We start from the raw sequence: 15,257 nt of genomic DNA on the forward strand, positions 1-15,257 counted from the left end.
TCACTCCCCAGAGAAGTGGGTGACTGGAACTTTATGGAAGGGTCAGCACCTCGAATACTTCAATCCTTAGACACTTTGAGAAGGTGTCCTCCCTAGGACTCCCTGCAACAGGCCACTGTAGAATGTTTTGAGATGTACTGGTCTACACTGATAAAACACCTTGTGTAAGGTTAGGACAATCATTGTACATGACACTTAGGATATTGGTGTGTCGTCAGATTTAGTTAATCCCCTCTGCCCCCTGTGGTTGAGCCCCTGTATGCCAGTGACCAGTCACTTTGGGTGTACTTGTCAAGAGACTGCTCTGCTGTGTGTTGACAGAGCTGCTTGATGAGTAACATCCTCTTCAGCCCCAAAGCTATAAACCTGTATGCCATTACAAACAGTGATGGAAATCACAAAGTATGGTAGGTTGTATGCAAGGAATGTAATACTTTCCTTCTCCAAAGTGTCACTCCCAAAACAATGGAAGGATGGGAGTGGACATGCCTGAATGGAAAGGAGAGACAGCCTTTTGTTTTTATAATGCTGTTAGTGAGGGTCTGAAGAGAGAAGAGATCAAAGAAGTGGGGATACAGACTTACTCCCCCAGTGACTGTTGATAACAGGGCACTTGGATAGGCTTGACCCGAGTTGTGGTCACAGCTGAATGAGCAGGACTTTACCACCAGAAAGGGGAGAAATGGGGCTTATTCAGATGGTCCTCCCTAGATGGACAGATGAGTCCAGAGTTCCTACTGCTAGAAGTAGTTACTCTCCCTCACCTTAAAAAAGAATGGCAATCAGAGAGTAGGTATGGTGAGAAATGAGGAGTGGGAGCAGAATGAAAGGACATAGCTAGAGGCTGGTCCAGTCAGGCTGGTAGTTAATATTGGGAGCATTTTTCATTTTACTGAAAACTCAAAGCATTTTCCTTTCTGTTTTGTAGGCCGCGAAACTGGCTACTGCTTTCAGATGTCCTTAAGAAATTGAAAATGTCCTCTCGCATATTTCGCTGCAATTTTCCAAACGTGGAAATTGTCACCATTGCAGAGGCAGAATTTTATCGGCAGGTTTCTGCAAGTCTCTTGTTCTCTTGCTCCAAAGACCTGGAAGCCTTCAACCCTGAAAGTAAGGAGCTGTTAGATCTGGTGGAATTCACGAACGAAATTCAGACTCTGCTGGGCTCCTCTGTAGAGTGGCTCCACCCCAGTGACCTGGTCTCAGACAACTACTGGTGAGCAAGCCAGACCCACCGTGTACAGTGTGTTATAGTGTTAATCCTTGTGCATATGTGTCATAATACGACTATTTCTGTAAAGAAAGGACACTATTACATATGAAAATATCTCTTCTTTATATAAGAGAAATTACTCCAGTCAGAAGGACTTAGAAACATGTTTTTTTCCTTTTAAACTTTTAAGTCAGTTTTTATGAAGTTGTTATAATGTTTCTTTACTTTTCAATGCACACATGCTTTGGGATATGTTTGTTTTTACTTGGAACATTTGTTTCTTTTCTTTTTTAAGGAGAAAAAAAAATGAGTAAAAGAAGCTCCACACTTTGACTTAATTTCATACAAAGCTCTGATGACAGAGGCCATGACTGTGTAGAGTGGTCAGAACTGTGTGGTTGGTTTGAGGGAGCGAATTTGGGGAAGGCACTTGGTGATATAACTTTGTTTTGTTTACAGAGTACCTGCTCGGGCCAGGTATATGCTATTGGATGTAATCCAGTAGTGTGTAATATAAATTCAAACCATATCCACACACAACAACTAATTGTATGAAACTTTTATATCCTAATTTAAAAGCTGTGAAATTAGTTTTCACGCATCAAACCGGATTGTTTATATGTTTAAACATTTTATGCTCTTATTTAAAGAAGACTTTGAGCTATTTTTTTCTGTACCCTGTAAAATATTGAAAACTAACATAATATGTTGAGGTTGCTCGGAAATGTACATAAAACTAAAATTTTCTGAATCGTGTGTTTATGTTTGAAATCTGTGTTTTAACTTTGTAAGTAAATTCTCTGCCTTTGTATTTATATTTTACAAAAATTTTCTTAAAAGGCAATAAAACTGTTGAGGAAAGGAGAAAATTGAAGTACCTTGTGTCCTATGTATTCCTAAAGCATTATTGTTGTCCCTGATTCTTCTTAAATGGTGCTGGTGATGTATTCCCTATAGGTAACTTTAGAGCAATTTATAGTCTCTAGAAACCAAAGCGGACTGGAGGGTGTTGGAGGAGTTATACTCAGAATATAATTTGGGGTCCTATTCTGAAAGCCCAATTCTTGGACATATTTCCTGTCTCTTAGAACCTTCTCTTTCCTGTCTTCCTTTGATGCTTATGGAGGCTTTTGCATTGCCTTTGGCCTTGACCTATTTCAGTCCCACCTCATGGCCAACTCTCTAGGAGTGTTTTTTCTGAAACTAGGCATTTGTTATGTCACTTCTGCAGCCCTTCTGTTGCATGGCCTGAGAGTCAAGGCCTATAGAGCCAACCTTTCCTCTGTTCTTGACTTTTCCCAGCAGTATCTGCATTGGGCACTATCAGTTGGCCCTTGATTTCCATCTCACTTGCTTTTGTGCCTGTCCTTCACTATAGAGGCTAGAAAGCTGAAAACTACTCGACTCCCTTGCAGCTAGCTTTCTGAGTGCATATTCAGTTTGGAAGGCAGCATGAGGTAGGGGCACCTTCCTACTACAGTGGCTGTGGATAAGAAAATTTGAAGAGACATGCCAGCCAGTTGGAATGACTGGCCAGCATTCCAGTGTCTGGTTTTCAGCTTCGTGGGTGATGAGATACAGTAGTGGTTGTGGCAGTGGCAGCTTTCTAATTCTTGGATGACAGCTTCAGCAGATTGTTCCTGAACCCTGTGGATCCAGAGTTGTCCCTGACTCCTATTCCCCCAGCCCTTCCAAAGACCTATTCATCTGGGTACTTTTGTCAAATCCATTTGTGCACCGAATGCCCTCAGTGCTTTCTGATCCTGCATGGAACACTAGGATTGCGAAAGCAGAGGAAAAAGGCTGTGAGGACACTGTATTTGTCAGGCCAGCAAACACTGTGGCCCAACAGGAAAAGTGAGGCATTGTTGGGAATGAAGAAATTCCATGCGAGGAATGCAAGAGTCCTTTTCAGGGGAATGTTGGCTACAAATGAAGTTTGAAGTGTATCCTGAAGACAAAAGGCAGCCTACTGTCTTATTTACTAATTTTTCTGATAATAGAAAATGTATACCTTTTTATTTAAAAAGTCCAATCATGTCAGAAATAGACATGTTTCCTATTATCCCCTCCCCTCCCCTACGCATGTTAACCACTATTAACAGTTTGCTTAATTTTTGTTTTATAGGAAGTCCCCTCAAAAAGCAGAGGGGAGTGTTGAAGTGAAAAAAACAGATAACAAGACCAGAAAAACAGATAACAAGACCAGTAAAACAGACCTGTAGAAATGATTTAAGCAAAAGAGGACTGGTAAACCTGAACTACTATCAAAGCTACGAGAGATCCTACACACCCAGATTTAAAAGATAATAAAAACTTGAGGGCATCTGGCTCTTTGTATTGGGGTTGGAGGCAAAGGGGGAGCCAAGGCCAACTGAGGTTTCCATCTTGGATGAAGGTCATTCTCTTAATTAAGCTAGGAAAACAGGTGAGAGCCACAAGATTAGGGTGTGCAGAAGAAGCAGCTTGGTGCAGGAGACATTTAAGGCTGTGGTTCATGCAGTTGGGGGAGCTAGTAGACAGAACAGTTAGTGCAAGAACTGTCAGGGTGGTTGGAAACATGGACGTAGAACTCACTGGGGGTATAGATGAGATCCCCATGGCTGAGAAAGGTTTGGATGAAAAACAATGCCCCACCCCTGCTTAGGAACTCTCCATGGGTAATAGAGCTCACCGTGAACATAGAGTAGGCCACAGATATGGACCAGATCACACTCCACGGGGAGAGGGACGCATCACCAGAAGGCAGGGGAGCTTACTGTGTGTTGAGAGGAACTCAGTATGGGTATTTCAAATGCTCTCCACAGGTTTGGAGCAATCATGATCTAAGATCACCTCGGGCGTTGAAGAGCTCTCCACAGGTGAAGATGTTAAGACAGGTATAAGTGAGATCCCACTGCAGGTAGAGAGCCCATTCCAGTAGAACTCCTCCTGGAGGGAAGGGAGCTCACTGTGGGTGTAGAAGACACCACAGGTATAGATGAGATCGTATTGGCCGTATAGAAACACCATGGGTTTAGAAGAGCTCACCAGAGGTACAGAGCAGACCTTTATAGGCCCTCACTTGGGTGTCCAGGAACCCACCAGCAGCGTAGAAGGGTTTCCATGAAGGTCAACGTGAGTGCAATGGAACTCACCATGGGTACACAGCAGAAGTGGTTCATTCCAGTTCTGAAGGTGTCCCTTAGGATCAGGACATGCTTTCCTTTGCCCTGTCCTCCCTCTTCATGGCTAGAATGTGGCTGTTCTAGTTATACCTGTCACAACCTACTGTCAAGAACCAGGGGCTTCCTGCAGGAATGATTGACCCGAGTCTATAGCAGAGAACATACAAGGTGAGTGAGCCTAGCCAGTACTGTGACAGACTGGCTCCATATGGCGCCTGGGGTGATAAGAAGGACCCAGCATTACCTCTACAGTATTATAGAAAATGTGCCAGTCTGGGCAACGTGACGATACCCCAGCTCTAGTAAAAATAAAAATTAGCCAGCCATGGGTGGCACATGCCCATAGTACCAGCTACTGGGGAGGCTGAGCTGGGAGAATCTTTTGTGCCTGGGAGATCAAGGCTACAATGAACCATGATCAAGCTACTGCACTCCAGCCTGGGCCACAGAGTGAGACCCTGTCTCAAAAAAAGAAAAAAAAAGTGACTTGAATCCAGTAATGAGGAAACAGACATTCTGGAAGACAAGACAACTGACTTGGCTTCCCCCCGCCCCCCTGAGACAAAGTCTCGCTCTGTTAACTCAGGCTGGAGTGCAGTGGCATAATCTCGGCTCATTGCAACCTCTGCCTCCTCGGTTCAAGCAAGTACACCTGGCTAATTTTTGTATTTTTAGTAGAGAAGGGGTTTCACCATGTTGGCCAGGCTGGTCTCAAACTACTGACTTCAAGCGATCTGCCCACGTCCGCCTTTTTTTTTTTCAATCCATGCCATGAAAACAAAATAAGCAGGAGGGAATGTTCTAGATTAGGGAAGATTGAGGAGAAGACAAATGAAATGCATGAACTTTGATAGAATCCTAGATTGGGGTAAAATTTCCTATCAGACACTTAAGGGACTACTGGTAAAATCGGTAAAAATCAATCTTATTAAGATATAATTTATATCAAATCAAAGGCATCCAGTTCTGAGTTTCGGCAATTTTACATACATGTAACTACCACTCCCAATCAAGCATCTAACATTTGTCACCCCAGAAAGTTCCCTTGTGCCCTTTACTTTCAACACCTCCCTGACCCCAGGCAACCACAGATGTGGTTTCTGTCACTATAGAGTCAATGGGGAAATTGAAATAAAGACTGTAAATTAAAGGGTATTATTGAATAAATGTTCATTTTCTTAGGAATGATAATGGCATTGTGGTCATATAGGAGAATGTTCATACTCTTGAGATATATGTATGCTGGGGTGCTCAGGGATGAATTATTGGAGGTCTGTCATTGACTTCCAAATGGTTCAGAAAAGAAAAGCACAGAAAAATACTAACATGTTTATTGTTACACAGATAAAGCATAGAAAAATATTAATAATTGGGGAATCCAGGTAAAGGGTATATTAAATCGTTCTTTCACCATTTTTTTTTTTTTTTTTGAGACGGAGTTTCGCTCTTGTTGCCCAAGCTGGAGTGCGATGGCACGATCTTAGCTCACCGCAACCTCCACCTCCTGGGTTCAAGCGATTCTCCTGTCTCAGCCTCCCCAGGAGCTGGGATTACACGCGTGCGCCACCACGCCCAGCTAATTTTATATTTTTAGTAGAGATGGGGTTTCTCCATGTTGGTCAGGCTGGTCTTGAACTCCCGACCTCAGGTGATATGCCCACCTTGGCCTCCCAAAGTGCTGGGATTACAGGCGTGAGCCACTGTGCCTGGCCCTTTTTTCTTTTTTCTTTTTTTTTTTTTTTTGAGAGTCTCACTGTGTTGCCCAGGCTGAAGGGCAGTGGCACGATCTCAGCTCACTGCAGCCTCGACCTCTTGGGCTCAAGCAATCCTCCCACCTCAGCCTCCAAAGTAGCTGGGAAAGCAGGCATGTGCCACCACACCCAGCTAACTTTTGGATTTTTAGTAGAGATGGGGTTTCACCATATTGCCTGGGCTGGTCTCAAACTCCTGAGCTCAAGCAATCCATCCACCTCAGCATCCTAAAGTGCTGGGATTGCAGGCTTGAGCCACTGTGACTGCCCATTCTTTCACCTTTTACATAGGTTTGGAATTTTTCGAAATAATGTTGAGGGAAAAAAATCATAATTTCCATCTCACACTTTTTTTCAATACCTCATTACTGCTTCCTCAGAGAAGGGTGAAACAAAGACAGGTTAAAACATTTATTACCTTGTCACTCTTCTCCTTTTTCTAAAAGTAATATTCTGTCAAAAACACAGGGCCCAAGAGGTTTGGCAGCCTCTCCCCTGCAAAACTTGGGTTCAGAGTTCAGGGTTTGGATTTGGGTCTGTTTGGGGTGGACTGGGGTGGGGGGTCTCTTCTCACTCTGAAGTCATCGTCTCTCCGAAAGCACTTTGATTTAGATAAGTGGAAGGATTTCTGAGGGTGGATTCATCAGCCAGGTCTCAACCTCGTTAAGCACCTGTGGCCAGACAGCAGGAAGGAAGCCACTGGCTAGAGTGGCAGGGCCGGCTGTGAGAATGCCCTGCTGTCCTTGCTCTGCCACCACCGCACTCACAAAGAGGTCTCACTTCCTGTGGCTCCTCCTCAGCATGCAGTGGGCATCACAGGGGCAGTGAGGTGGGTTCATTCTGGCAGGATGTGCATCTTTGGCTTGAGGACTCACCATCAGCCTGGCTACTTTTCTTGGAGCTACATTGCAGACTTTGAATCTTCCTACACACCCCTCCTTCCTTCTCTCCTTCCACAGGAGTCAGACCTGCATCTCAGTGTGAAGGTCCTCCCCACCTTTTCCTGCTTTCTCTCCCAATGGATGTTACCTGTCTAAGCCCATCTTGGCCTCTGCTTCTTGTCCCACCTAAACGCGCACACTTTTTCTCTGCCACATGTCCAATAAAAGAGGGCTAGAGCCAGAGTTAGCAGGGGCTAGATGTGCTTCTGGAAGCTGGTGTTTTCCCTCAGTGTGTCTCTCTCCTCCCTCCCTCCCTCTCTCCCTCCCTTCCTCCCTTCCTCTCTTCCTCCCTTCCTTCCTTCCTCTTTCTTTTTTCTCACTCTGTCACCCAGGCTGGAGTGCAGTGGTGCAATCTCAGCTCACTGCAACCTCCACCTCCCAGGCTCAGGTGATCCCACCTCAGCCTCCTGGAACAACAAGCACACACCACCACACCTGGCTAATTTTTGGTTTTTTTCTTTTGTAGAGATGGGATTTTACCATGTTGCCCAGGCTGGTCTCGAACTCCTGGGCTGAAGCAATCAGCCCTCCTCGGGCTCCCCAAGTGCTGGGATTACAGGTGTGAGACACCATACCCAGCCCTCAGTGTCTGTTTCTATTAAAAGGAAGAGGGCTGATAGCTCAAGCCTGTAATCCCAGCACTGGGAAGACCAGGCAGGCTTGAATCCGCAGTCCAGGAGATGAGACCATCCTGGCTAACACGGTGAAACCCGTCTCTACTAAAAATACAAAAACAACCCGAGCCAGTGTGATAGTCAACTGAATCGAACTGAAGAGGCAGGAGAATGCGTGATGAATCGAAGGCGGAGAAACACGATGAGCTGAGATCTGGCTACTCCAGCCCTTCGAGCAGACTCGGTCTCAAAAAGGAAGAAGAGGAATAGGAAAAGGAAGAAGAAGAGGAAAAGGACAGTAAAAGGTCTACTTTGGATGAATGGTCAGGTCAGGGAAGGCTGCTCTGGGGAGGTGGCCTTTGAGCAGGACAAGTGGATAAATTGCCTTGTAGTCAAACAATAAGATGCCATACCCCAGCTACTCCAGTCAAGACACATAAATGTCACAAACATGACATTGACCAAAATAGAAGGTAAATTGCAGAAGAATGCATGTAATGTGACACATTTATATAAAATATTAAAGTAGGCAAAAATACCATTATACTGTTAATGGGTTTCTGACTAATTAGTCAAGATATAAAACCAAGAAGAGGAGTGATCTCTACCAAATCCAGGACAGTAGATACATCTGGGTGAGTGGGCAGTGGAGGGCAGGAAATGGTTAAGAGAAGGAGAAGGAGGAGGAGCCAGGCAGGGGAGAGAGGGGAAGGGAGGGAGGGAGGGAGAGAGAGGGGACAAGGAAAGGCAGAAAATGCCAAGATATGAACTTTGAGGGAGAGAGAAGGGGACAAGGAAAGGCAGAAAATGCCAAGAGATGAACTTTGGTACCAGAACATTTTTTTCACTGTAGCCTGAGTGGTACTTAAAATAACAGAAGTAAACAGCGGTTCTGGTCTCCAGAAACATCCTATGTTTGCAGTCCTAGAAGGAATATTGTAAGAGTTTGCGATTATTCCTTAACTCGCTGGCTTTCTTTTACAGATTAATATTGCCAGGGAGTGGGATCCTGACCCTGAACACACTTAGGAGGCAACTGAGAGGCTCGCTGATTGACCCAAAACTTATTTCTGCTTCCACCACCCCAACCCCAACTCTGCTAAATTTGCAAGGTCCATACAAGTCCTGGCAATGTCCCCAACTAAAGGCTTCAGATTAAAAGGGTGGGACTGAGAAGGACAAGTCCCAAACATTAGGAAGTCAGTCTAGTTGTTCTGTTCCACCGCTTGATTTCAGCTCTCCAAAAGCGAGCAGTCCTCGTGGTCTAGTCCCTGGGGTGATGATTGCTTATGCCTGTGCAAGGTTGGTACTTTTAGGGTATTCAAATTTAAGCAAATAGGCTGGGTGTGGTGGCTCACACCAGTAATCCCAACATTTTGGGAGGCCGAGGCGGGAGGATCACCTGAGGTTAGGAGTTTGAGACCAGCCTGGCCAACAAAGCAAAACCCCGTCTCTACTAAAAATACAAGAATTAGCCGGGCATGGTGGCACGCACCTGTGATTCCAGCTACTCGGGAAGCTGAGGCAGGAAAATTGCTCGAACCTGGGAGGTGGAGGTTGCAGTGAGCCAAGATCATGCCATCGCACTCCAGCCTGGCCAAGAAGAGCGAAACTCCATCTCAACAACAGAAAAACAAAAAAACAAATGTAGGCAAATAATAGGTAGGTTCCTGTCTCTCCTTTCATTCACCTTTCTCCCTCCCCATGTCTCACTTAATCCCTGACGCCTCCCTATTCCAGTTACAATGGCGGCATAAGAGTTATTCCAAAACTTCATGGCTTTTACTGGCATAAGGACAGACATATAGGCCAATGGATTGAATAGACTAGAATAAAATAGAGAGCTCACAAATAAACCTTCACACATACTATATAATCAACTAATTATACAGTACTGATTATTGACAATACTGTCAAAAATCAACTGACTTTTGACAAGGGTACCAAAATTATTTAATGGGGAAAGAACAGTCTTTTCCACAAATGATGTTGGAAGAACTGGATCCACACACAGAGAATAAAGTTGGGCCTCTCCCTCACACCGTCTACAAAAATTAACTCAAAATGGGCCAGGTGTGGTGGCTCACGCCTGTAATCCCAGCACTTTGAGAGGCTGAGGTGGGTGGATCACAAGGCCAGGAGTTTAAGACCAGCCTGGCCAACAAGGTGAAATCCCATCTCTACTAAAAATACAAAAATTAACTGGGCATGGTGGTACGTGCCTGTAATCCCAGCTACTCAGAAGGCTGAGGCAGGAGAATCACTTGAACCCGGGAGGCAGAGGTTTCAATGGGCCGAGATTGCGCCATGATCGCGCCATTGCACTCTAACCTGGGCAATAGAATGAGACTCTGTCTCAAAAAAAAAAAAAAAAAAGGAATTTGAGAGTAACCTGGCCAACATGGTGAAACCCCATCTCTACTGAAAATCCAAAAATTAGCTGGGTGTAGTGTTTGGCACTTGTAATCCCAGCTACTTGGGAGGCTGAGGCAGGAAAATCACTTGAACCCAGGAGGCAGAGGTTGCAGTGAGCTGAGATTGTGCCATTGGACTCCAGCCTGGGCAATAGAGCAAGACTCCATATCAAAAAAAAAAAAAAAAAAAAAAATTAACTCAAAACGGATCAATGACCTAAGTGTAAGAACTAAAACTATAAAGCTCTGAGAAAAGAAAAATGGGAGTAAATCTTCCATGAGGCAACGGCTTTTTTGATATGACATTATAACACTCAAACCTCAAGCAACCAAAGGAAAAATAAACTGGACTTTCTCAAAGTTAACAATTTTTATGCTTTAAATGAAATCATCGAGAAAGTCAGTCAGACACAGTGGTGTGTACCTATAGTTCTAGCTAGTCAAGAGGCTGAGGTGGGAGGATCACTTGAACCCAGCCCAACCTGGGCAACACAGTGAGATCTCTCTCCTCTCCTCTCCTCTCCTCTCCTCTCCTCTCCTGTCCCCTCCCCTCCCCTCCCCCTCCCTCCTTCTTTTCTTTTCTTTTCTTTTTTTTTTCTTTTCTTTTCTTTTTTTTTTGAGTTGGGGCACTCTCTCTGTCACCCAGGCTGGAGTGCACTGGCGTGATCTTGGCTCACTGCAACCTCCACCTCTCGGGTTCAAGCAATTCTCCTGCCTCAGCCTCCTGAGTAGCTGGGATTACAGGCATGTGCCACCACGCCTGGCTAATTCTTGTATTTTTAGTAGAGACAGGGTTTCACCATGTTGGCCAGGCTGGTCTCCAACTCCTAACCTCAGGTGATCCACCCGCCTTGGCCTCCCAAAGCGCTGGAGTTACAAGCATGAACCACCACACCCAGTCCCTCGTTTCTTAAAAAACAAAGAAAAACAAGGACAACCCACAGAATGGGAGAAAAATATTTGTAAATCGTGTATCTGGTAAGGAACTTGTATCCAAAATATATAAAGATCTCTAGGCCAGGTGCGGTGGCTCACGCCTGTAACCCCAGCACTTTGGGAAGCCGAGGCGGGTGGATCCCCTGAGATCAGGCATTCGAGACCAGCCTGACTAACATGGTGAAGCCTGTCTCTACTTAAAATACAAAGTTAACAGGGCATGATGGCTGGCACCTGTAATCCCAGCTACTAGAGAGGCTGAGGGAGGAGAATCACTTGAACCTGGGAGGCAGAGGTTGCAGTGAGCCGAGATTGCGCCATTGCACTCCAGCCTGAGTGACAGAGTAAGACTTCATCTCAAAACAAAAACAAAAACAAAAACAAAAACTCTAGGTCAGCCACAGTGGCTCATGCCTGTAATCCCGGTACTTCGGGAGGCTGAGGTGTGAGAATTGCTTGAGCCCAGAAGTTTGCGACCAGCCTGGGCAACACAGAGAGACCCCATCTGTAAATATATATGTATGTGCGCATGTGCATAACTCTTACAACCCAATAATAAGACAAATTAAGTCAACCAATTAAAAAATGGGTAAATGATTTAAATAAACATTTTTCCAAAGAAGATAGATAAGTGGCCAATAAGCACAAGAAAATATGTTCAACAACATTAGCCATTAGGGAAATGTAAATCAGAACCACAATGAAGCAGCACTTCACACCCATTAGGACAGCTCTAATAAATAAAAACGACACATAATAACAAGTGTTGGTGAGAACATGGAGAAATTGGATACCTCATATATTGCTGGTGGGAATCCAAAATGAAGCAACCACTTTGGAAAACAGTTTGGCAGTACATTCAACATGTTAAATACAGACTTTCCATATTACCCAGCAATTCCACTCCTAGGTATACACTCAAGAGATATGAAAACATATGTCTACACCAAAACATGTGCATGAGTGTTCAAAGCAGCATTAATCATAAGAGCCAAAAGGTAGATACAAATCAAATGTTCATCAACTGGTGAATAAGAAAAATGTGGCCAGGTGTGTTGGCTCAAGTTTTTAGTCCTAGCTACTCAGGAGGCTGAGGTTGGAGGATCACTTGAGCCCAGGAAGTCGAGGCTGCAGTGAGCTATGATCACATCACTGCACTCTAGCCTGGATGATGGAGTGAAACCCTGCCTCAAAAAATAAACTAAAAATAAAATAACAATGGCCAGGCATGGTGGCTCACACCTGTAACCCCAGCACTTTGGGAGGCCAAGGCGGGCGGATCACCTGAGGTCAGGAGTTTGAGACCAGCCTGGCCAACATATAGTGAAACCCCGTCTCTACTAAAAAAAACCACAAAACTTAGCTGGGTGTGGTAGCACACGCCTGTAGTCCCAGCTACTTGGGAAGCTGAGGCAGGAGAATGGCTTGAACCCAGGAGGCAGAGGCTGCAGTGAGCTGTGATCATGCCACTGTACTCTAGCCTGGGTGACAGAGCAAGACTCCGTCTCAAAAAAAAAAAAAAAAAAAAAGAATAAAATAACATAATTTTTTTCTTTTTTTTTTGAGACCGAGTTTTCACACTTACTGTCCAGGCTGGAGTGCAATGGCGTGATCTCGGCTCACCACAACCTCTGCCTCCCGAGTTCAAGCAGTTCTCCGGTCTCAGCCTTCCTGAGTAGCTGAGATTACAGTCATGCGCCACCACGCCCGGCTAATTTTGTATTTTTAGTAGAGATGGAGTTTCTCCGTGTTGGTCAGGTTGATCTCAAACTTCCAACCTCAGGTGATCCGCCCGCCTCGGCCTCCCAAAGTGCTGGGATTACAAGCGTGGGCCACCGCGTCTGGCAATAAAAAAACAGTTTAAAAAGAAAATGTGGTGTAAACATGCAAAGAATATTATTTGACACTAAAAGGAATGAAGTTCTGATCTGCGCTACGACATGGGTGAACCTTAAAAGCATCATGCTGAGTGAAAGAAGTCAGTGAGAAAGGATCACATATCGCGTGATTCCATTTATACGAAATCTCCAAAATGGGCAAATCCACGGAAACAGAAAGTAGATTAATGGTTCCCAGGGGCAGTAAGAGGGTGGAGAGAAGGAGGATTCTGGACCCTTTTTGGGAAGTCATGAAAATGTTCTCCAGTTGGTTGTGGTGATGGCTGCACAACTCCAAATATACTAAAACCATTTAATTGTACACTTTAAATGAGTGAATTTTATGGTATGTGAATTATATCTCAATAAAGATTTTTAAAAGGAACTTCGTGTCTCAAAGCAAGAACATTAATTTCCTCGTGAATCTGCAGTTTGAACAGGTCTCCCTTGTCACCTATGCTCCACTCGGCGTCAGGAGATGGTTCAAGGGCTGGAGCTGGAATCCTCTGGGGGCTGGTTCATTCATTCACTCACATGTCTGGTGACTGAAGCTGGGTATGGGCTGGGACTCCAGCTGGGGCTGTCAGCCGGAACACTTTCACTTTGTGTGTGGCCTAAGACTCTTCTCTACCTGGTGGCTGGGTTCCAGAAAGGATAAGCATCCATAGAAAAGACAGGGGGCCACTCAGAAGCTGCATTTCCTTGATTTATTTTTTATTTTCGGAGATGTGGTCTCGCTCTGTAACCTAGGCTGGAGTGCAGTGCTTCGATCATGACTTGCCACAGCCTCAAACTCCTATCCTCAAGTGATCCTCCTTCCATAGCCGAGTAGCTGGGAACACAGGCCCACACCACCACGCCTGGCTAATTTTTTAATTTTAAGAAGAGACAGGGGTCTTAGTATGTTGCCCAGACTGGTCTCAAACTCCTGGCCTCAAGTGATCCTCCTGCCTTCGCCTCCTGAGTAGCTAGGATTACAGGCATCAGTCACCACACGCAGCTGTACTTCCTTTTATGACCTACTTTTGATGGTCACACATCGTCCCCTGTTTGTTAGAGGGCAATAACTGAGGGCAGCCCATAATCAAGAAGAGATGAGGCCGGATGCGGAGGCTCACGCCTGTAATCCCAGCACTTTGGGAGGCTGAGGTGGGTGGATCACCTGAGGTCGGGAGTTCGACACCAGCCTGACCAACATGGAGAAACCCCATGTCTACTAAAAATACAAAATTGGCCGGGTGTGGTGGCACATCCCTGTAATCCCAGCTACTTGGGAGGCTGAGGCAGGAGAATCGCTTTAACCAGGGAGGCAGAGGTTGCAGTAAGCTGAGATTGTGCCATTGCAGTCCAGCCTGGGCAACAAGAGCAAAACTCCGTCTTAAAAAAAAAAAAAAAAAGAAGAAGAAGAGATGAATTAGACCCCACCTTTTGTGGGAAGAATATCAGAGAATTTGCGTTCATGTTTTAAAAACATTACACTTATTACACTTGCTTTTCCCCATACACATCACAAATATTTACAGAGGGGAACCCAGACAGCACGTAGAAACCAGGGTACCCCACTGAAATGCCTGCAGAGACCACAAGGCCACGTAAATAGGCAACTTGAGCGAACAGATCCCCTGCATCTGTCTCACGGTTATCCCCGAGGATAGCGGAGACAGACTGTGCGAAACCGAACAGCACGTGCCCTGTTTATAGGAACCGGGCACTGCTTTGCCCCAGCCCATTGCTGCAATGGCACTCTGGGCTGCCAGGTCTTCGGACTTTTCAGAAGAGAAGTCAGTAATGTAAACTTTGATGTGAACCCTCACAATTATTCATGACACTGATCAAACACTGAGAAAGCCAAACAAAACCATCTCCAAAGTAGGTTAGGCCCGGGGCCCACCAGACTGTAAACTTTCGTGTCAATCTATGGAGAGTTTTTCACTCATGAAAATATGGAATGAAAGTTCACAGAAATGTGCTCGTCCTTGATCCAGATTATTCACACCTGTGTAGGGGCAAGGAGCTCGTTTCAAGAGCCTCCATCTAAAATGCTCCCTAGAGAAACAGTACAGTGAGTTCATTGAGCGTCAGGTCTTGGTTAATTACCTGGTAAATTAATAAGTGAATCCAGTGTAGAACATGAATTTAATTTTTTTTTTTTTTTTTTTTTTTTTTTTGCACCACTGTCCCTCTTGTTGCCCAGGCTGGAGTGCAATGGCATGATCTCAGCTCACCACAACCTCCGCTCCCCGGGTTCAAGCAATTCTCCTGCCTCAGACTCCTGAGTAGCTGGGATTACAGGCATGTGCCACCATGCCCAGCTAATTTTGTATTTTTAGTAGAGACTGGGTTT

At 45.0% G+C, this 15,257-nt stretch overlaps 1 protein-coding gene across 14 annotated transcripts in view; it reads left to right on the forward strand.

The window, feature by feature from the left end:
- BCOR (BCL6 corepressor) overlaps positions 1 to 3,543 on the forward strand; it is a 129,509-nt gene extending 125,966 nt beyond the window's left edge. For 9 of the 14 annotated variants that reach the window (XM_017954131.2, XM_017954133.2, XM_017954132.2 and 6 more), the window contains 2 exons: positions 929 to 1,216; positions 3,342 to 3,543. In XM_017954131.2, the coding sequence (XP_017809620.1) occupies positions 929 to 1,216; positions 3,342 to 3,438 (385 nt within the window). In that variant the 3' untranslated portion in view covers positions 3,439 to 3,543. Of the gene's footprint in view, positions 1 to 928; positions 2,088 to 3,341 lie in introns of those variants that run through there. The other 5 variants (XM_017954135.2, XM_017954134.2, XM_003917587.5 and 2 more) reach the window with 1 other exon arrangement.
- Positions 3,544 to 15,257: the final 11,714 nt, after the last annotated feature.

Source organism: Papio anubis, chromosome X, assembly GCF_008728515.1.
Source record: "Papio anubis isolate 15944 chromosome X, Panubis1.0, whole genome shotgun sequence".
Classification (NCBI taxonomy): domain Eukaryota; kingdom Metazoa; phylum Chordata; class Mammalia; order Primates; family Cercopithecidae; genus Papio; species Papio anubis.